Source organism: Palaemon carinicauda, chromosome 34 (assembly GCF_036898095.1).
Source record: "Palaemon carinicauda isolate YSFRI2023 chromosome 34, ASM3689809v2, whole genome shotgun sequence".
Lineage (NCBI taxonomy): Eukaryota > Metazoa > Arthropoda > Malacostraca > Decapoda > Palaemonidae > Palaemon > Palaemon carinicauda.
Window position 1 is genome coordinate 73,544,258 of NC_090758.1, and position 23,624 is coordinate 73,567,881.

The 23,624-nt window shown below is 42.1% G+C and overlaps 1 protein-coding gene across 1 annotated transcript in view; it reads left to right on the forward strand.

The window, feature by feature from the left end:
- The window catches only part of LOC137627030 (bcl-2-associated transcription factor 1-like), a 171,078-nt gene that overhangs the window by 134,455 nt on the left and 12,999 nt on the right, over nucleotides 1-23,624 (forward strand). Inside the window, exon 6 of the mRNA XM_068358013.1 lies at nucleotides 9,475-11,167. Coding sequence (XP_068214114.1) covers nucleotides 9,475-11,167 — 1,693 coding nt within the window. The remainder of the gene's footprint in view (nucleotides 1-9,474; nucleotides 11,168-23,624) is intronic.

Here is a 23,624-nt window from a genome sequence, read left to right on the forward strand (position 1 = left end):
GTTTTTGTTATTTTGATAACTTCTAAAATGAAATAAAAATTCTTAGCTCATAATAATGTAAACATATATTGCTGGTCTCTACCCACCCCCCTGGGTGTGAATCAGCTATTATAATCACCGGCTAAGTTAAATATTGAAAAATGTTATTTTTATAATAAAATAAATTTTTGAATATACTTACCCGGTGATTATAAATTAAAGGACCCTCCCTTCCTCCCCAATAGAGACGCAGTGGGACGAGGAGAAAATTGAGTTCTTTGTTTACATTGAGTACTGGGTATCTGGACGACAGATGGCGCTGTTGGGCACACCCGCAACCTGTGTAGCGATCGCTGGCGAATTTTACCTTAGAGTTTTCTGTCGAGCAACAGAGTTGCAGCTATTATAATCACCGGGTAAGTATATTCAAAAATTTATTTTATTATAAAAATAACATTTTGAGAGTCGGGCGTTCAAGGTTTTTCTTTGTATTTTTACAAAAACAATATTTATAAATCCTTATTATTATGAATTTTATGTTCGTTTTTGGATATTAATAAATGAAAAAAAAGTTATTTATTGTATTTTAATCATAAATGAAGATCGTTTTGCTCAATATCTTGCTTCTTTTGGTTCCTGTCAAGTAAGGTAGCCGCTCCTTCATCACACACACACACACACACACACACACACTCTCTCTCTCTCTCTCTCTCTCTCTCTCTCTCTCTCTCTCTCTCTCTCTCTCTCTCTCTCTCTCTCTCTCTCTCCAGTTATTCACCTAATTATATCCATTAAAAAACTACTTTTTTTTCTTTTTTTGGAAACCACTGAAAAAATTCTCTCTCTCTCTCTCTCTCTCTCTCTCTCTCTCTCTCCTCTCTCTCTCTCTCTCTCTCTCTCTCTCTCTCTCTCTCTTTTTTTTTTAATGTCATAAACAATGTACATATTTCTCTTTTCTAGCAAACATCAAATGCTCTCTCTCTCTCTCTCTCTCTCTCTCTCTCTCTCTCTCTCTCTCTCTCTCTCTCTCTCTCTCTCTCTCTCTCTCTCCAGTTATTCACCTAATTATATCCATTAAAAAACTACTTTTTTTTCTTTTTTTGGAAACCACTGAAAAAATTCTCTCTCTCTCTCTCTCTCTCTCTCTCTCTCTCTCTCTCTCTCTCTCTCTCTCTCTCTCTCTCTCTCTCTCTCTCTCTCTCTCTCTCTCTTTTTTTTAATGTCATAAACAATGTACATATTTCTCTTTTCTAGCAAACATCAAATGCTCTCTCTCTCTCTCTCTCTCTCTCTCTCTCTCTCTCTCTCTCTCTCTCTCTCTCTCTCTCTCTCTCTCTCTCTCTCTCATAGATTTTGTTTTTCCTTCTGTCTTTTCCTCTTTGAAATGATGAAATTTTTGCTGAAAACGTGAAAAACAAACGCAAAAATGAGCGATTGTCATAGGTCAAACTCATACGTGTACTCACTATGAGGTTTGTGGTAGGACTGTTAGGCGAAGGGTATAATTACCATGTAATATATTGTCTTGTGACTTATGGAAGCTATACGAATGCTATTGTTCACAATTTCTATTACATTAAAATGTAATAATTATCAACAGAAGAAACACCATTTTCTTGTAGGGAACAATGTTTATGGTTTATTGAGCTACCTTTACTATTTACCCTGTAACTATTAAAGTAAGAGGAATTTTGACATAATATTTCGTATACGCATTCTCCATTGCCATAGGAAGCACGGTGAATTTTTTCAGGATTTTGTGTTTTTCTTCCAACACCCCTATATATTGGCATTCCGGACGGGCCCCTTAATGGTTTAGCAGGGACATATTCTCCTCTATCCTCATACACCTGACAACACTGAGATTACCAAACAATTGTTCTTCGCTTAAGGGGTTACTGCACTGTAATTGTTCAGTGGCCACTTTCTTCTTGCTAAGGGTAGAAGAGACTCTTTAGCTTTGGTAAGCAGCTCTTCTAGGAGAAGGACACTCCAAATTCAAACCATTGTTCTTTAGTCTTGGGTAGTGCCATAGCCTCTGTACCATGGTTTTCCACTGTCTTGGGTTAGAGTTCTCTTGTTTGAGGGTACACTCGGGCACACTATTCTATCTTGTTTCTCTTCCTTTTGTTTTGTTAAAGTTTATATAGTTTATATAGCAGTTATTTATTTTAATGTTACTCTACTTGAAATATTTTATTTTTTTCTGTTTCCTTTCCTCACTGGGCTATTTTCCCTACTGGAGCCCCTGGGCTTATAGCATCCTACTTTTCCATCTAGGGTTGTAGCTTAGCATTTAATAATAATAATAAAGTATGTGTCAATTCTTATCTGCGTATTAAATGACCAAATTGTCAGCGGACAGAAACCCAGCCTGATCCGTGAGAATCTATTCTCAAACTGTTGGGAGGCAGGAGGAATCAACACCTCCGCATCTCTTATCAGATCTGAGTGTGTTAACGTCTGTTATTTTAATCCAGCTAGTATTGTTATAGGGGTTTGTTTCCCCCCCTAAAGGACGAGGGTCTGTGTACTGGCTTGGGGCGGGCGGGGCTTCGTTCGCCTCTTGCCATTACAGTAACTACCTACACCTCGTTATAAATTTGACAACTGAGTTGTAGCCAAGCTGAAAGTATACCCCTATTAAAGAATTCAGGTTTGTATAGTTAGGAAAATACTAATTGCTTTTAATATTTGTTATTTTTCAATATTAATCTTACCCGATGATCATGTAGCTGTCAACTCTGTTGCCCGACAGAAATCTACGGTCGGGATACGCCAGCGATCGCTATACAGGTGGGGGTGTACACAACAGCGCCATCTGTGAGCAGGTACTCAAGTACTTCTTGTCAACAAGAACTCAATTTTTCCTCTGTCGTGCCACCGGCTAGACCTACTTGGATACGCTGTTGATTCTGGAGTTATTGTTCACGATTTGGTGATGTATTTGCTCTAGAGTTTAGCCTTCGCTATTCAGGAAGCTTTATCATTAGCTTAGCAAGCTTTTGGAATTAATTTGATTTAATTATGGTGACGAAGAGAGTATGAACTCTCTTTCACTTTTAAATGGCCGACCCTTCCCTTAAACGGAAGTGTTGGTGTCGAAGAGAGTATAGACTCTCTTTCTTAATTTTGCTTAACAAAGTTATAGATTTATTTTATATCTCTCCGCCTTTTATAGGCCTCTTCGATTAACTTCCATTTATTATAAACTTATAAAAATTAATTTTTATGTTTGTTTATATGCGACCTTTCCTAATAGTAGGCGGTCATTACTTGGAACCGAAGTTAATTAACATTGAGCCCGTCATATCGTTTTTCCTGTTAAGATTTTATGCTATTTTAATTTTAATGTTTTTGAAAGAATTTCTTTGATAGTCTCGTACTGTTTTCAAAGTTGAACTAACGTTTTGTTTTGTCTCCGCAGTTGTTGACGTTCAGAACGTTCAACTTGCGCTCTATCGTTACGATAGAGAGAGAGAGAGTATTCATGGTTTCACGTTGCAGTAAGAGTAAACCGATTCTAGCGTTTTGTTCATTCTTTCTTAGCTTAAATGGTTTTAATTCTAATAAAGGAACTTTTTATTTGTGAAACCTTTCAGTTTTTTTTTTTTTTCCTTTAACAAATAATATGTTTTAACGATATATATAATTGGGCTCATCTCTCAGGTTCTAAGTCAAGAGAGAGAGAGAGAGAGGGAGAGAGAGGAGGATAAACGTTTCGTTCAAGCGGGTAACGTTGTTATCGTTTTTGCTCTTCTCCCTAGTCTCTTTAGGGGAAGAAGGTAAAACGTTTCTAGAGTTTTATTCTTGTTCCCAGGCTTTATGCGGTGAGAGATTTTAAACGTAGTTTATTTGATCTAGTGTTTAGTCTCTTTTCCAGCCACTGAATTCTTTTTCTTTCATTATGTTTTTCTGTTACATTGTAATACTGTTTTCGCAATTACTAACTTTTAATGAAGGATAGGATTGCGTGTTTCAGGTACAAACCACTTAAAGTTTCGAGTTCAGTGAAATAAGTGCAAACAGAAAATCAAAAGTGATAAAGTGATAAGCGCAAAGTGTTACAGTGTTGCGTTCGAGGGTTCGTCTGTTCGTGCCAGTTGTTCGCCTAGTCTGGGACCTCTTACAAGCTCCCAAGCCCAGGGGAGAAGTAATGTCGAAGGACTTATGGGTTCATCAGGCTTTGATCGACGAACAGACGTTTCCCTCCGTGGTTTCGGGTGTATCTACACACGTTGCCGACGTGATCACCCCACCCACACAAAGACGAGAGAGCCCATTTATTCCTCGTCTGCGGAAGAGGTTTCTCGCAGAAACCATGGACCAAATCTTGCAGCTTTTAAGTGCAAGTCGGTCCCTTCCGCGCAAGTCCAACGGCCTAGGTGTAGCCACTGGGTCAGTTCGGACTTGCTGCAGTACGACAACTGCACACCTCCCAGAGAGGCAAGGTGGTACCGCAACAGGCAGTAACTCCGTCTGTTGCCGCACCAGCTGTTTTAGACCCTCAGTCACAACGGACAGTAGCTCCGTTTGTTGTTGTCTTTCATAGACCCTAGTGGTCCATGCTGCAGACTATACAGTCTCAGCTTGCTCCTTCATACAGGAGTATCATGCTGGAAGGTTGACATGCAGCCTGTTAACCTACAACCCGCCGAGGTTGTGCGCTCAGCAGATACTGCGGCTGCCTGCTCCCACCCTCCACCTGTGAGAGCTCCACCTCCGATGCGCAGTCCACCCTGCCAGACGCATGTTCTTGCTGCGCCTCCTGCTTTCATGCGTGAGCTGCCGCATCGGGAGTTGCCGGGTTCCAGCACTATGCGGCAACCTCCTCAACCCATGAGACAGGAGCCTCATGCTATGCGGCATCCTCCTCAACCCATGAGGCAGGAGCCTCATGCTATGCGGCAACCTCCTCAACCCATGAGGCAGGAGCCTCATGCTATGCGGCATCCTCCTCAACCCATGAGGGAGGAGCCTCATGCTATGCGGCATCCTCCTCAACCCATGAGGCAGGAGCCTCATGCTATGCGGCAACCTCCTCAACCCATGAGGCAGGAGCCTCATGCTATGCGGCATCCTCCTCAACCCATGCGGCATGAGCCTCATCCCATGCAGCATGAGCCTCATCCCATGCAGCATGAGCCTCATACCATGCAGCATGAGCCTCATCCCATGCAGCATGAGCCTCATCCCATGCAGCATGAGCCTCATCCCATGCAGCATAAGCCGCATGCCATGCAGCATGCTCTGCATACCTTACAGCATGCTCTGCATACCTTACAGCATGCTCTGCATACCTTACAGCATGCTCTACATACAGCATGCTCTTCATACCTTACAGCATGCTCTGCATACCTTACAGCATGCTCTGCATACCTTACAGCATGCTCTGCATACCTTACAGCATGCTCTGCATACCTTACAGCATGCTCTGCATACCTTACAGCATGCTCTGCATACCTTACAGCATGCTCTGCATACAGCATGCTCTGCATTCCTTACAGCATGCTCTGCATACCTTACAACATGCTCTGCATACCTTACAGCATGCTCTGCATACCTTACAGCATGCTCTGCATACCTTACCGCATGCTCCTCAATCACACATCTTTGGTTGTTGCCAACTCACAAGACTGTCAAGCAGTTTCATAACGTTGCCTTCTGGTCTGCTGCTTTTGCACCAGTGAAACCCTCACTGAGAGAACTTAGCTTTTCTCGGATATGGTTCCTGTAGATGAGAAAGTGCTATTCTCCCTCCTTCTGATATTCCCTTGAGGACTCTGTCATTTGGAGAGGAGCCTTAAGCTGCTTAGCCTCCTATGGACTTTTATTTAAGCATAATATGCTTCCAGGGAGGGTAATGGTTCCGCTTCAGTCGCTAACCCCGTCTGTTGCCACACCTGCTCCCATAGACCTTGAGCTTTGTTGCAAGACATGCAGTCCAAGCTTAGTCCTTGTTAGAGGATTTTTGTTTACGGAGTCAGTGTGTCACTGGGAAGACGTTCAACAACCAGCAGAGGTGACTTGTTGTGACGCAGTGCGGCAACCTCAGCAACCCGATAAGGAGTTGTCTGTACTACCTCAGACAGTCTAGACAGTTTCGGGTTGTCGCTGTACTTCCTCGCTTCCCCATGGTTGACAGTTCACAGACTGTGCAGCAGTACCATGATCTTGTGTCCGGCTCCGTCAGACGACTGGCTTTTAAGAGCTCCCACAAGTCGTCGCTGTCTGGAGAATCTCAGATGGACTATGGATCTGACCAAGGAACTGGGCCTCCTGGTCAATTTAGAGGAGTCCCAGCTCGTCCCATCCCAGACCATTGTCTACCTGGGTATGGAGCTTCAGAGTCGAGCTTTTCGGGCTTTTCCGTCGGCCCCAAGGATCTACCAAGCCCTAGAATGCATCCAGAGCATGCTGAGAAGGAACCGAGGCTCAGTCAGGTAGTGGATGAGTCTAACAGGGACACTTTCATCGCTGGCCCTGTTCATCGAGTTAGGGAGACTCCACCTCCGCCCCCTTCAGTATCATCTAGCTGCTCACTGGATAAAGGACATGACGCTAGAGACGGTCTCAGTTCCTGTTTCCGAAGAGATGAGGTCTACTCTAACGTGGTGAAAGAACAGCTTTCTTCTCAAGGAAGGTCTACCTTTGGCTGTTCAGAAACCCGACCGCCGTCTCTTCTCGGACGCATCAGACACGGGCTGGGGTGCGACTTTGGACGGACAGGAATGCTCGGGAACATGGAATCGGGAGCAAAGGACACTTCACATCAATTGCAAGGAGCTGTTGGCGGTTCATCTGACCTTGATAAACTTTAAGTCCCTCCAGCTTAACAAGGTGGTGGAGGTGGACTCCGACAACACCACAGCCTTGGCTTACATCTCCAAGCAGGGAGGGACTCATTCGAGGAAGTTGTTCTAGATCGCAAGGGACCTCCTCATCTGGTCAAAAGATCGAAAGCTCACGCTGGTAACGAGGTTCATTCAGGGCGATATGAAATCATGGCAGATCGCCTCAGCCGGAAGGGTCAGGTCATCCCCACAGAGTGGACCCTTCACAAGAATGTTTGCAGCAGACTTTGGGCCCTGTGGGGTCAGCCAACCATAGATCTGTTCGCTACCTCGATAACCTAGAGGCTCCCGTTGTATTGTTCTCCGATTCCAGACCCAGCAGCAGTTCACGTGGATGCTTTTCTGCTGGATTGGTCCCATCTCGACCTGTATGCATTCCCGCCGTTCAAGATTGTCAACAGGGTACTTCAGAAGTTCGCCTCTCGCAAAGGGACACGGCTGACGTTGGTTGCTCCCCTCTGGCCCGCGAGAGAATGGTTCATAGAGGTTCTGCAATGGCTGGTCGACATTCCCAGGACTCTTCCTCTAGGAGTGGACCTTCTACGTCAACCTCACGTAAAGAAGGTACACCCAAACCTCCACGCTCTTCGTCTGACTGCCTTCAGACTATCGAAAGACTCTCAAGAGCTAGAGGCTTTTCGAAGGAGGCAGCCAGAGCGATTGCCAGAGCAAGGAGGACATCCACTCTCAGAGTCTATCAGTCTAAATGGGAAGTCTTCCGAAGCTGGTACAAGGCCAATGCAGTTTCCTCAACCAGTACCACTGTAACCCAGATTGCTGACTTCCTGTTACATCTAAGGAACGTAAGATCCCTTTCAACTCCTACGATCAAGGGTTACAGAAGTATGTTGGCAGCGGTTTTCCGCCACAGAGGCTTGGATCTTTCCACCAACAAAGATCTACAGGACCTCCTTAGGTCTTTTGAGACCTCAAAGGAACGTCGGTTGTCCACTCCAGGCTGGAATCTAGACGTGGTCCTAAGGTTCCTTATGTCATCAAGATTTGAACCTCTCCAATCAGCCTCTTTTAAGGACCTCACATTAAAAACTCTTTTCCTTGTGTGCTTGGCAACAGCTAAAAGAGTAAGTGAGATCCACGCCTTCAGCAGGAACATAGTTTTCACATCTGAAACGGCTACATGTTCCTTGCAGCTCGGTTTTTTGCTAAAACGAGCTTCCTTCACGTCCTTGGCCTAAGTCGTTCGAGATCCCAAGCCTGTCCAACTTGGTGGGGAACGAACTGGAGAGAGTACTTTGCCCAGTTAGAGCTCTTAGGTACTATCTAAAAAGGTCATAACCTTTACGAGGACAATCAGAAGCCTTATGGTGTGCTATCAAGAAGCCTTCTCTTCCAATGTCTAAGAACTCAGTTTCTTACTAAATCAGGCTTCTGATTAGGGAAGCACATTCTCATCTGAAGGAAGAAGACCTTGCTTTGCTGAAGGTAAGGACACATGAAGTGAGAGCTGTGGCTACTTCAGTGGCCTTCAAACAGAACCGTTCTCTGCAGAGTGTTATGGATGCAACCTATTGGAGAAGCAAGTCAGTGTTCGCATCATTCTATCTCAAAGATGTCCAGTCTCTTTACGAGAACTGCTACACCCTGGGACCATTCGTAGCAACGAATGCAGTAGTAGGTGGGGGGCTCAGCCACTACATTCCCATAATCCCATAACCTTTTTAACCTTTCTCTTGAATACTTTTTATGGGTTGTACGGTCGGCTAAGAAGCCTTCCACATCCTTGTTGATTTGGCGGGTGGTCAATTCTTTCTTGAGAAGCGCCGAGGTTAAAGGTTGTGATGAGGTCCTTTAGTATGGGTTGCAGCCCTTTATACTTCAGCACCTAAGAGTCGTTCAGCATCCTAAGAGGACCGCTACGCTCAGTAAGGAAGACGTACTTAATAAAGGCAGAGTAATGGTTCAAGTCGTCTTCCTTACCAGGTACTTATTTATTTTATGTTATTTTTGAATAACTAATAAAATGAAATACTGGATACTTAGCTTCTTTGTTAACATGTATGCTGGTCTCCACCCACCACCCTGGGTGTGAATCAGCTACATGATCATCGGGTAAGATTAATATTGAAAAATGTTATTTTCATTAGTAAAATAAATTTTTGAATATACTTACCCGATGATCATGAATTTAAGGACCCACCCTTCCTCCCCATAGAGAACCAGTGGACCGAGGAGAAAATTGAGTTCTTGTTGACAAGAAGTACTTGAGTACCTGCTCACAGATGGCGCTGTTGTGTACACCCCCACCTGTATAGCGATCGCTGGCGTATCCCGACCGTAGATTTCTGTCGGGCAACAGAGTTGACAGCTACATGATCATCGGGTAAGTATATTCAAAAATTTATTTTACTAATGAAAATAACATTTTTAGATACTATAATGGCAAATGACTTTAAACCAAGTAATTAGTTAGTACAGTATCATAATTTATAATTAGTTGGCTCCTCTATTAGTACATGTAGTTATGTACATGTAGTTATGGACAGTGTTTTGATTTTAACTTTTTGCTGATCTCGTTCTGAGTAGTTCGTGGATTAGAAATAGTTAATGTCAGAATGTATGAATGCTCCAGTTAAGGATGCTGTAAATCTCCTAATTTCGTTCTGTTTTTCTATTTTTTCAGGAACACGAAAAAGGATTCTGTCCAGTTAGGGCCAGCCCCTACTTTTGAACAGAATGGTAAACCGACTCAGGCGGAGTTCAAGAATCCCACCGTCAAGCAAGGAAGAAGTTCCGAGGGTGCCCACATACCGGCCGCGCCTTCCAAGAAGGAACCGTCTCCGTGTGAGGCAGCCCCACTTAAAATAGCGGAAGAGACCGACTCAAGCAAAGTCCTGCCTGTGAGCGAGAAGAAACCTCAAGAGGAAATGGAGATCCTTGCTAAGGAAAAGGCCACCTTGTTAAATGAGATCAAGATGCTGGAGAGCCAGAGATCAATCTTGCAGGACCAGAAGAGCAGCATGATACGAAGCCACAAGGGCGACAAGAAGTCTCTGGACGAGCTGCTGGAAGAGAACCTGTTCCTCTATGACAAGATCGGAAAGGAGATAAAGAAAAGGAGCGACAAGGTTCTGAAGCTGAACGTCACCTTGATCAAGGCCATGAAAATCAGCAAGGTTCGCAAGGCCGAGCGCAGTCAGAGCAAGTCGCCGGACTCCGGTCACAGGTTGGGGATGACGTCGGAGGACCACTACCCCTTCAAATCTAGAATGGTGAAGCCTAAAGATAAAGAATCGCCTGAACACCCGCCGAGGTTTCGCTCATTAAAACGCACTCGTGACTCCTCGAGGTCACCGGAATGCAGCACGTCGAAACGGGAAAGGGATTATTCCAGATCCCCGGAGCGGCGGTCCAAAAAACATGCGCACAACTATTCTAGGTCGCCAGAACAGAGCTTGTCGAAATTTGTTGGCAACTATTTTAGATCGCCAGAACGAATCGGAGCCAAGTTGATACATGGCTACTCCAGATCTCCGGAAAGAAATACCTCTAATCGTGTTCGTGATTATTCCAGATCGCCGGAACGAGGTGCCTCGAAACATGTGCGAAACTACTCTAGGTCACCGGAAAAAAATATATCCAAGCGTGGCCGCGAATACTCGAGTAGGTCGCCCGACCGAAATGCATCAAAGCGTAACAGTGATTATTCCAGGTCTCCCGATCGTAGTTCCCGAAGAAGATCGCCGACACACAGGAGCCACCGCTCGCCTAAGAACTCCCGAAGTGTCAGGTCCCCGAGACGTAATGGCGGCCGATCAAGATCCCCAGATAACGACTATAAACGTCCATCGTCGCCTGAATCGTCGAGGTCTAAGCTGGTGAAATCTACTGGGCCTGCTTTGGTTAAGATTCAGAAATCGCATTGGGCACGGTCGCACATAAAGGGAACACTGGAAAAATTTAAGAAAGAACTATTTGCCGAAGTGGACGTTCCATACTCGCCCAACGAAAAACCAAAGGCTCAAGACGAAGCGAATGTGGACACGTGCGAAGTTCCCGAATCTCGTCTGGGTCACGCAAATCAGCCGGAGAAAGAGGTCGTGAAAGATTTGAAAAAGTTGATAAAAGATGATTCCGTAGAGTGCAAGTTCAACACTCCCGATGAGGACGAGAGAATTCCATTCTTTGGCGAGACCGGCAAAGATGGTCCTTTTGAACTCGACAGAATACCTCAACCGGGGGCGTCGCAGTCGAAGTCGCAGTATCGGGTCATGGACGTGGGTATGCACTGGTGCAGATTGTGTGACCAGGTCTTTGAAACGCTCCCCATGTACTGTAATCATCTGTTATCGTCTTCCCATCTGGCTAGACTAAAGGTGAGTGCTACACAGTACAATGGAACCTTGACATACGAATTTAATTCGTTCCATCACCATTATTGCATTTTCGAAATAATTTTCTTGGGATTTCTCTTATCACCTGCTTTGTCTGTAACTTTGGGACCCATGGTAAATAATAAAATAGACAAAATAACATGAAAAATAGGCATAAATACAACGAACTACACAACGAAGTGTTAAGGATGCAGCAACAACAAACAAATAGACCGAACGCCATTTATCGGTCGCCTATAGAACTATCACATCGCAAAATCGTATCTCAAATATTCCGTTGTATATCAAAGCATATATTTTCGAAAATTTTCTGTTGTATCTCAAAACATTCGTATCTTAGGGCAATCGTATGTCAAGGTTCCAGTGTACAGTACTTGAAATAAGTGCTTGTACAAGATGAAGTGACTTCTAACTTTGCAAATGTTTCCTCTTGCCAAGCTATATTTAGACTGGTTGTCATATATTGTAAGATCTTTTCTGTGTTTTATTATGTGGTCGAAGCTGAAGAGATTACTCATGTAAATTTTAAAAGTTGTACTTTACGCTTATTAATTTTAAGAGGTTTATTTTCAATGTATTAGTTTGAAGAAGATGGTACAGAGTAAAATTCATTATGATCTATCTTTGTGATTACATTTGTTTTTATATATATATTACAATGAATCTTCCCCAATATTTATATTGCTTACATGGTTTGAAGTGTCAACTATTAACTAAAAGAAGTAGAGATGAGAGTTTCTTAGTAAGGTTTGAATAGAATGGTCAGCTGTTAACATCCGACATCACCAGATGTTGGTACTGTACTGTGTTAAACCTCGCATTGTTTACATTGTGAACCTTCTCATTTCTAAAAGGTTCTGGTCTTTCCAGTCTTTTATTTGGGAGCTTTTCGTGAGCTTGATGGACTAGCTTGGTCTTTGGGTTTGGTATCGTTGTTTCGAATATTTCCTTCAGATTTGTGGCATAGGATTTACATCCTCATTTCTATGCCTGTTAGCTTCAGGTGTAGGATCTTGGATATGCTAAAAAGGTGCAGAGAACTGTCAGCAGATGAGCTCGGAATGAATCTTTCTGATCACTTGTTACCATTCCTAATCCTACCCCCTCCATCTCTTTCTTAATTCCCTCTGAAGTTCCTTATACTTTCCTCCTCGTTAACCCCTAATGAGAATGTTAGTGCCCACTCCTTCAACAGCCCCCTTCCAGCTTCTGCTGTATCATAAGAATGAGAGAAAGGTTAGCAACTGTATCATAAGAATGAGAGAAAGGTTAGCACCTGTATCACAAGAATGAGAGAAAGGTTAGCAACTGTATCTCAAGAATGAGAGAAAGGTTAGCAACTATCATAAGAATGAGAGAAAGGTTAGCACCTGTATCATAAGAAGGAGAGAAAGGTTAGCACCTGTATCATAAGAATGAGAGAAAGGTTAGCACCTGTATCATAAGAATGAGAGAAAGGTTAGCACCTGTATCACAAGAATGAGAGAAAGGTTAGCAACTGTATCACAAGAATGAGAGAAAGGTTAGCAACTGTATCATAAGAATGAGAGAAAAGTTAGCACCTGTATCATAAGAAGGAGAGAAAGGTTAGCACCTGTATCATAAGAATGAGAGAAAGGTTAGCACCTGTATCACAAAAATGAGAGAAAGGTTAGCAACTGTATCACAAGAATGAGAGAAAGGTTAGCATTCTGAGAGAAAGGTTAGCAACTGTATCATAAGAATGAGAGAAAGGTTAGCAACTGTATCATAAGAAGGAGAGAAAGGTTAGCAGCTGTATCATAAGAATGAGCGAAAGGTTAGCAGCTGTATCAGGTTAGCAGCTGTATCTTAAGAAGGAGAGAAGGGTTAGCAGCTGTATCAGCCGCTGTATCATAAGAAGGAGAGAAGGGTTAGCCGCTGTATCATAAGAAGGAGAGAAGGGTTAGCCGCTGTATCATAAGAAGGAGAGAAGGGTTAGCCGCTGTATCATAAGAAGGAGAGAAGGGTTAGCCGCTGTATCATAAGAAGGAGAGAAGGGTTAGCCGCTGTATCATAAGAAGGAGAGAAGGGTTAGCCGCTGTATCATAAGAAGGAGAGAAGGGTTAGCCGCTGTATCATAAGAAGGAGAGAAGGGTTAGCCGCTGTATCATAAGAAGGAGAGAAGGGTTAGCCGCTGTATCATAAGAAGGAGAGAAGGGTTAGCCGCTGTATCATAAGAAGGAGAGAAGGGTTAGCCGCTGTATCATAAGAAGGAGAGAAGGGTTAGCCGCTGTATCATAAGAACTGAGAGAAGGGTTAGCCGCTGTATCATAAGAACTGAGAGAAGGGTTAGCCGCTGTATCATAAGAACTGAGAGAAGGGTTAGCCGCTGTATCATAAGAACTGAGAGAAGGGTTAGCCGCTGTATCATAAGAACTGAGAGAAGGGTTAGCCGCTGTATCATAAGAACTGAGAGAAGGGTTAGCCGCTGTATCATAAGAACTGAGAGAAGGGTTAGCCGCTGTATCATAAGAACTGAGAGAAGGGTTAGCCGCTGTATCATAAGAACTGAGAGAAGGGTTAGCCGCTGTATCATAAGAACTGAGAGAAGGGTTAGCCGCTGTATCATAAGAACTGAGAGAAGGGTTAGCCGCTGTATCATAAGAACTGAGAGAAGGGTTAGCCGCTGTATCATAAGAACTGAGAGAAGGGTTAGCCGCTGTATCATAAGAACTGAGAGAAGGGTTAGCCGCTGTATCATAAGAACTGAGAGAAGGGTTAGCCGCTGTATCATAAGAACTGAGAGAAGGGTTAGCCGCTGTATCATAAGAACTGAGAGAAGGGTTAGCCGCTGTATCATAAGAACTGAGAGAAGGGTTAGCCGCTGTATCATAAGAACTGAGAGAAGGGTTAGCCGCTGTATCATAAGAACTGAGAGAAGGGTTAGCCGCTGTATCATAAGAACTGAGAGAAGGGTTAGCCGCTGTATCATAAGAACTGAGAGAAGGGTTAGCCGCTGTATCATAAGAACTGAGAGAAGGGTTAGCCGCTGTATCATAAGAACTGAGAGAAGGGTTAGCCGCTGTATCATAAGAACTGAGAGAAGGGTTAGCCGCTGTATCATAAGAACTGAGAGAAGGGTTAGCCGCTGTATCATAAGAACTGAGAGAAGGGTTAGCCGCTGTATCATAAGAACTGAGAGAAGGGTTAGCCGCTGTATCATAAGAACTGAGAGAAGGGTTAGCCGCTGTATCATAAGAACTGAGAGAAGGGTTAGCCGCTGTATCATAAGAACTGAGAGAAGGGTTAGCCGCTGTATCATAAGAACTGAGAGAAGGGTTAGCCGCTGTATCATAAGAACTGAGAGAAGGGTTAGCCGCTGTATCATAAGAACTGAGAGAAGGGTTAGCCGCTGTATCATAAGAACTGAGAGAAGGGTTAGCCGCTGTATCATAAGAACTGAGAGAAGGGTTAGCCGCTGTATCATAAGAACTGAGAGAAGGGTTAGCCGCTGTATCATAAGAACTGAGAGAAGGGTTAGCCGCTGTATCATAAGAACTGAGAGAAGGGTTAGCCGCTGTATCATAAGAACTGAGAGAAGGGTTAGCCGCTGTATCATAAGAACTGAGAGAAGGGTTAGCCGCTGTATCATAAGAACTGAGAGAAGGGTTAGCCGCTGTATCATAAGAACTGAGAGAAGGGTTAGCCGCTGTATCATAAGAACTGAGAGAAGGGTTAGCCGCTGTATCATAAGAACTGAGAGAAGGGTTAGCCGCTGTATCATAAGAACTGAGAGAAGGGTTAGCCGCTGTATCATAAGAACTGAGAGAAGGGTTAGCCGCTGTATCATAAGAACTGAGAGAAGGGTTAGCCGCTGTATCATAAGAACTGAGAGAAGGGTTAGCCGCTGTATCATAAGAACTGAGAGAAGGGTTAGCCGCTGTATCATAAGAACTGAGAGAAGGGTTAGCCGCTGTATCATAAGAACTGAGAGAAGGGTTAGCCGCTGTATCATAAGAACTGAGAGAAGGGTTAGCCGCTGTATCATAAGAACTGAGAGAAGGGTTAGCCGCTGTATCATAAGAACTGAGAGAAGGGTTAGCCGCTGTATCATAAGAACTGAGAGAAGGGTTAGCCGCTGTATCATAAGAACTGAGAGAAGGGTTAGCCGCTGTATCATAAGAACTGAGAGAAGGGTTAGCCGCTGTATCATAAGAACTGAGAGAAGGGTTAGCCGCTGTATCATAAGAACTGAGAGAAGGGTTAGCCGCTGTATCATAAGAACTGAGAGAAGGGTTAGCCGCTGTATCATAAGAACTGAGAGAAGGGTTAGCCGCTGTATCATAAGAACTGAGAGAAGGGTTAGCCGCTGTATCATAAGAACTGAGAGAAGGGTTAGCCGCTGTATCATAAGAACTGAGAGAAGGGTTAGCCGCTGTATCATAAGAACTGAGAGAAGGGTTAGCCGCTGTATCATAAGAACTGAGAGAAGGGTTAGCCGCTGTATCATAAGAACTGAGAGAAGGGTTAGCCGCTGTATCATAAGAACTGAGAGAAGGGTTAGCCGCTGTATCATAAGAACTGAGAGAAGGGTTAGCCGCTGTATCATAAGAACTGAGAGAAGGGTTAGCCGCTGTATCATAAGAACTGAGAGAAGGGTTAGCCGCTGTATCATAAGAACTGAGAGAAGGGTTAGCCGCTGTATCATAAGAACTGAGAGAAGGGTTAGCCGCTGTATCATAAGAACTGAGAGAAGGGTTAGCCGCTGTATCATAAGAACTGAGAGAAGGGTTAGCCGCTGTATCATAAGAACTGAGAGAAGGGTTAGCCGCTGTATCATAAGAACTGAGAGAAGGGTTAGCCGCTGTATCATAAGAACTGAGAGAAGGGTTAGCCGCTGTATCATAAGAACTGAGAGAAGGGTTAGCCGCTGTATCATAAGAACTGAGAGAAGGGTTAGCCGCTGTATCATAAGAACTGAGAGAAGGGTTAGCCGCTGTATCATAAGAACTGAGAGAAGGGTTAGCCGCTGTATCATAAGAACTGAGAGAAGGGTTAGCCGCTGTATCATAAGAACTGAGAGAAGGGTTAGCCGCTGTATCATAAGAACTGAGAGAAGGGTTAGCCGCTGTATCATAAGAACTGAGAGAAGGGTTAGCCGCTGTATCATAAGAACTGAGAGAAGGGTTAGCCGCTGTATCATAAGAACTGAGAGAAGGGTTAGCCGCTGTATCATAAGAACTGAGAGAAGGGTTAGCCGCTGTATCATAAGAACTGAGAGAAGGGTTAGCCGCTGTATCATAAGAACTGAGAGAAGGGTTAGCCGCTGTATCATAAGAACTGAGAGAAGGGTTAGCCGCTGTATCATAAGAACTGAGAGAAGGGTTAGCCGCTGTATCATAAGAACTGAGAGAAGGGTTAGCCGCTGTATCATAAGAACTGAGAGAAGGGTTAGCCGCTGTATCATAAGAACTGAGAGAAGGGTTAGCCGCTGTATCATAAGAACTGAGAGAAGGGTTAGCCGCTGTATCATAAGAACTGAGAGAAGGGTTAGCCGCTGTATCATAAGAACTGAGAGAAGGGTTAGCCGCTGTATCATAAGAACTGAGAGAAGGGTTAGCCGCTGTATCATAAGAACTGAGAGAAGGGTTAGCCGCTGTATCATAAGAACTGAGAGAAGGGTTAGCCGCTGTATCATAAGAACTGAGAGAAGGGTTAGCCGCTGTATCATAAGAACTGAGAGAAGGGTTAGCCGCTGTATCATAAGAACTGAGAGAAGGGTTAGCCGCTGTATCATAAGAACTGAGAGAAGGGTTAGCCGCTGTATCATAAGAACTGAGAGAAGGGTTAGCCGCTGTATCATAAGAACTGAGAGAAGGGTTAGCCGCTGTATCATAAGAACTGAGAGAAGGGTTAGCCGCTGTATCATAAGAACTGAGAGAAGGGTTAGCCGCTGTATCATAAGAACTGAGAGAAGGGTTAGCCGCTGTATCATAAGAACTGAGAGAAGGGTTAGCCGCTGTATCATAAGAACTGAGAGAAGGGTTAGCCGCTGTATCATAAGAACTGAGAGAAGGGTTAGCCGCTGTATCATAAGAACTGAGAGAAGGGTTAGCCGCTGTATCATAAGAACTGAGAGAAGGGTTAGCCGCTGTATCATAAGAACTGAGAGAAGGGTTAGCCGCTGTATCATAAGAACTGAGAGAAGGGTTAGCCGCTGTATCATAAGAACTGAGAGAAGGGTTAGCCGCTGTATCATAAGAACTGAGAGAAGGGTTAGCCGCTGTATCATAAGAACTGAGAGAAGGGTTAGCCGCTGTATCATAAGAACTGAGAGAAGGGTTAGCCGCTGTATCATAAGAACTGAGAGAAGGGTTAGCCGCTGTATCATAAGAACTGAGAGAAGGGTTAGCCGCTGTATCATAAGAACTGAGAGAAGGGTTAGCCGCTGTATCATAAGAACTGAGAGAAGGGTTAGCCGCTGTATCATAAGAACTGAGAGAAGGGTTAGCCGCTGTATCATAAGAACTGAGAGAAGGGTTAGCCACTGTATCATAAGAACTGAGAGAAGGGTTAGCCGCTGTATCATAAGAACTGAGAGAAGGGTTAGCCACTGTATCATAAGAACTGAGAGAAGGGTTAGCAACTGTATCATAAGAACTGAGAGAAGGGTTAGCAACTGTATCATAAGAACTGAGAGAAGGGTTAGCAACTGTATCATAAGAATTGAGAGAAGGGATAGCAACTGTATCATAAGAAGGAGAGAAGGGTTAGCAACTGTATCATAAGAATTGAGAGAAAGGTTAGCAGCTGTATCATAAGAATGAGAGAAGGGTTAGCAGCTGTATCATAAGAAGGAGAGAAAGGTTAGCAGCTGTATCATAAGAAGGAGAGAAGGGTTAGCAGCTGTATCATAAGAAGGAGAGAAAGGTCAGCAGCTGTATCCTAAGAAGGAGAGAAAGGTCAGCAACTGTATCCTAAGAAGGAGAGAAAGGTCAGCAACTGTATCCTAAGAAGGAGGGAAAGGTCAGCAGCTGTATCATAAGGAGGAGAGAAAGGTCAGCAACTGTATCCTAAGAAGGAGGGAAAGGTCAGCAGCTGTATCATAAGGAGGAGAGAAAGGTCAGCAACTGTATCCTAAGAAGGAGAGAAAGGTCAGCAGCTGTATCCTAAGGAGGAGAGAAAGGTCAGCAACTGTATCCTAAGGAGGAGAGAAAGGTTAGCAACTGTATCATAAGAATGAGAGAGAAAGGTTAGCAACTGTATCCTAAGGAGGAGAGAAAGGTTAGCAACTGTATCATAAGAATGAGAGAAAGGTTAGCACCTTGTTAGATGACTCGGTAGTATTGGCTGACACTGCTAGGTTTAAAGGTTGCCCATGAATGGCAGAGGCAAGGGATAGTGACATTGCCCTAGCAAGCAGGACAGTGGCCTAAAGACTGACCAAATGTACATATGATTAGCATCCAAGTCCCCTTTCCACCCAAGTTAGGACCAGGAAGGGCCAGGTAATGGCTGCTGGTGAGCTAGTTCAGTTTATTGTACTCTTGTACTGTAATTGTTCAGTGGCCACTTTCCTCTTGGTAAGGGTAGAAGAAAGACTTTAGTTACGATAGCTCTTCTAGGAGAAGGACACTCCAAAATCAAATCATTGTTCTCTAGTTTTGGGTAGTGGCATAGCCTTTGTACCATGGTCTTCCACTTTCTTGGGGTAGAGTTTTCTTGCTTGAGGGTACACTCGGGCACGCTATTCTATTTTATTTTTTTTCTTCCTCTTGTTTTATTTTTAAATGGTGTGTTGGACAGGCTTAATTAGAAGGGCCATGGATGCCTGGTGGCACATCAAGAGGTTGTCTTTTCTTTATTTGTTTCTTTTTCTTTTTAACCCTGGATAGGTACGCTCCTCGGACACCCCTTTAAGGGTATACTCGGACGCGAACGACCCCGACGCCAAAAAAAAATTCTTGAAAAATCAGTTTTTGCAGTAACCTCCTTTTTTCTTTTGCCAAAAAAAACTTCAATGAATGCTTAAAACAACTGTAAAGATAAATACTACTCATCTGCAGAAAAACTATTTATTATAAATATTTTAAAAAATTAAGTAGAAAAAAAAAAGACCTGACATAAAAATTCATAAAAAAAAAGTTTATACATATATACACAAATCCTTTTAGGAATTGATTCTTGAATGTTTAGGACACATCTTGATGTATTTTGGATGAAGTCAGACCCATGGAGGTGAAGATCTGAAATGAGAAAAAAAGGGTAACTTTTTTTGGCCAAAAAAATTTGTCCAAATTTCATGAATTTTTTTGGGTACCCAAATGAAATAGGAAGTGGCTAATTTTTTTAGGGAATAAACATATGTTATCCTAAAATAGAAATATGTAGAAAAATCTTCATTATTTTGTAAATTACATTTATATCAGGGGCCATATCTAAAGGTAATTTTTTGAGTACTTAGAAATTTCGTAAAAAAATACATATATTTAATATATAATATGATATTTATGCAGGTAAAAATATACCAAAATATCACAAATTCTATAGGGAACAAGAATATATATAGATAGGGCAGCTTACGCTTCGGATATGTCCACAAAATGGCCGCCAACCACACTGACTCAGACTCCCTAATCTGCCACTTGAAATGTAGGAAGGGTATGTCAATTTCAAGGTGTTATTTACTAATCTAATTATTATTGGATATGCATAAAAATTGTATGGTGGGTTGCTGGATAATTGTCGATTATTTTACGACTATAAAATTAAAATTCTGACCCAAAAAAATTTTTTTGAAGGGAAATAAAATCGAAAAAAAAAAAATGTAAAACAATATAATATTTTAGCTAAAAAAATTTGATGATATTCAATCAAAAAAAAAAGTAAACAAAATTTTCCGACAAATAAACATCTAGAGGAATCATTACTCTGTGATAGTTCCTTAGTACGTAGTAATTTTGAAAGAATTGGGAAAAAACGAAAAAATGGCAATCACCGGAAAATCGAACACATACCTATATATACGCCATATCTGGCTAAAAAAAAGATAGGCATGGGTAGCCAGATCATCTAGAAACACTTTCCAACACTATAAAAATATAAGTTTTGCGACACTACTTGCCAATTCCTTACGGTAACATGACTAAGCAAAAAAATGCAAAACAAATAAAAAGGGGCACTCGCGGAAAAATGGCTAACATTCTAATATACGGCATTTCAGAAAAAAAAATTCAGCCACGTGCTAGGCAAACCATCAAGGCACATTTTCCGTCAAATAAACATCTAAATGAATAATTACTCTGTGATAGTTCCTTAGTACGTAGTAATTTTGAAAGAAATGGGAAAAAACGAAAAAATGGCAATCACAGGAAAATCGAACACATACCTATATATACGCCATATCTGGCTAAAAAAAGAAGATAGGCATGGGTAGCCAGATCATCTAGAAACACTTTCCAACACTATAAAATTATAAGTTTTGCGACACTACTTGCCAATTCCTTACGGTAACATGACTAAGCAAAAAAATGCAAAACAAATAAAAAGGGGCACTCGTGGAAAAATGGCCATTCTAATATACGGCATTTCAGAAAAAAAAATTTCAGCCACGTGCTAGGCAAACCATCAAGGCACATTTTCCGACAAATAAACATATAAATGAAATATTACTCTGTGATAGTTCCTTAGTACGTAGTAATTTTGAAAGAAATGGGAAAAAACGAAAAAATGGCAATCACAGGAAAATCGAACACATACTTATATATACGCCATATCTGGCTAAAAAAAATAGGCATGGGTAGCCAGATCATCTAGAAACACTTTCCAACACTATAAAAATATAAGTTTTGCGACACTACTTGCCAATTCCTTACGGTAACATGACTAAGCAAAAAAATGCAAAACAAATAAAAAGGGGCACTCGCGGAAAAATGCCCAACATTCTAATATACGGCATCTCAGATAAAAAAAGACATGCACGTGTTAGCCCAACCATCAAGGCACACTTTCTAACACATAAACATGAAAAATAAATCAATAATATACGGCAATTCCTTACTACGTAGTAAATTTTTACAAATATTGAAAAAAAACAGAAATTGGCAACTGCAGCTAAATACCCAATATACCAATAACTACGTCGTATCTGACAAAAGCAAAATCACGCATGGGTAGCCAGATCATCTAGACACACTTTCCAACACTAAAAAAGCAAAAGTTTTACGATACTATTTCGCAATATCTTACGGAAAAATGACTTGGCAAAAAAATGAAAAAAAATGAAAAAGGGACACTCGCGGTAAAATGCCCGACATTCTAATATACGGCATCTCAGATAAAAAAAAAAAGACATGCACGTGTTAGCCCAACCATCAAGGCACACTTTCTAACACATAAACATGAAAAAAAAATGAATAATATACGGCAATTCCTTACTACGTAGTAATTTTTACAAATATTGAAAAAAAACAGAAATTGGTAACCGCAGTTAAATACCCAATATACCAATAACTACGTCGTATCTGACAAAAACAAAGTCATGCATGGGTAGCCAGATCATCTAGACACACTTTCCAACACTAAACAAGCAAAAGTTTTACGACCCTATTTGGCAATATCTTACGGAAAAATGACTTGGCAAAAAAATGAAAAAAAATGAAAAAGGGGCACTCGCGGTAAAATGGTCCTCGTGGTGATGAACGACATTTTAACTAAAAAAAAAATCATGCACATGGTAGCCAAACAATCCACCAAGACTTTCCACAACTGATAACCTATACAAGTTGCACCATTCTACGACAATTTCATAATACGTAATAACTTTGATAATTATGCAAACTACCTTAGAAGGGTAAACTCGGTCGCGCTCGACCCCGACGCGTCTCAGAAATCGGGGAAGGAGTACAGCTACAGCAATGCACATCTGGACACTACTAGAGCGTGTAGGGGAGACACCTCCTGCAGGTCGATCACCCACAAATTCAGTCACGGGGGTGAGTCACGTGAGAAAAACCTGTTTTTTTTTTACGCTCGGGGTCGCAAACGACCCATCGTACCTATCCAGGGTTAAAACAATCCCTCCTGTCCTCCCTTCAGTTGAAGTGGCTATCCTGGAGGGTTATTTAGCCTTGCACGGTGTATCGGCTCCTCCATGTTGACCAGTTTTGCTGACTCTCTATAGTCTATGGATTTGATCAATCACTTTATTTATATTTCTGTACATATTTTTATCTTCATTCTTGTTAATTTGGTTTTTAAGTATGATGTATCTTTATGACCATTAACCCTTTTACCCCTAAAGGACATACTGGTACGTTTCACAGAAGCCATCCCTTTACCCCCATGGACGTACCGGTACGTCCTTGCAAAAAAATGCTATAAAAGTTTTTTTTTCATATTTTTGATAATTTTTTGAGAAAATTCAGGCATTTTCCAAGAGAATGAGACCAACCTGACCTTTTTATGACAAAAATTAAGGCTGTTAGAGCAATTTAAAAAAAAATTTACTGCAAAATGTGCTGGGAAAAAAATAACCCCCTGGGGGTTAAGTGTTGGAAATTTCCAAATAGCCTGGGGGTAAAAGGGTTAATTCTTATGCTGACCAAGTACCGACCTATCAACCTACTCATACCTATGGTGGGAAGTTCCTAGAGTCGTCTTCTTCGCTCCTTACGTGACCAAGGAAACCGACATATTCCAGGGAAGATAAAGACCCAATCAATTCTGTTCTAGGGATTGACTTCCTACCCACCAATAAGTGATTCTAATACTCATACCTTCTCTGTTATGAGGCTCAATACTACACAGTATCCTAGAAGTTTTATTCCAGCTGTGATCAAGTTGTGTTATGATCTTCCTAATCAGGCAGTTGAATTAGTAGAACTTCAAAAGTTCAAACTTGCAATGAATATTTTTATGTTGAACAGGCGGACATAAGTCTCTCTTTATAGTCTATATATGAAAAGTCTATTATAGTGTAACCGTTTTTAAGATAATTTATATTAATTGTTCATTACTCCTCATGTAGTTTATTTCTTTATATCCTTTTCTCACTTGGTCATTTTTCCCAGTCGGAGCCCTTGGGCTTATAGCATCGTGCTTTACCAACTAGGGTTGTAGCTTAGCTAGTAATGATAATATTAATTGTTCTTTACTTTTGTAGTTTATTTCTTTATATCCTCTTCTCACTGGGCCATTTTTCCCAGTCGGAGCCCTTGGGCTTATAAGCATCGTGCTTTACCAACTAGGGTTGTAGCTTAGCTAGTAATGATGTTAATGATATTAATTATTCATTACTTCCCTTATAATTTATTTCTTTATTTCCTTTCCTCATAGGGCTATATTTTGCAGTTTGAGCCCTTTGGCTTATAGCATCCTGCTTTTCATTAAGGGTTGAAGCTTAGCTAATACTGAAATAATAATAATTCTTTTATTTTTAAAGGATAAGAGGTTTGTTTATCCCCAAGAACAAATAATT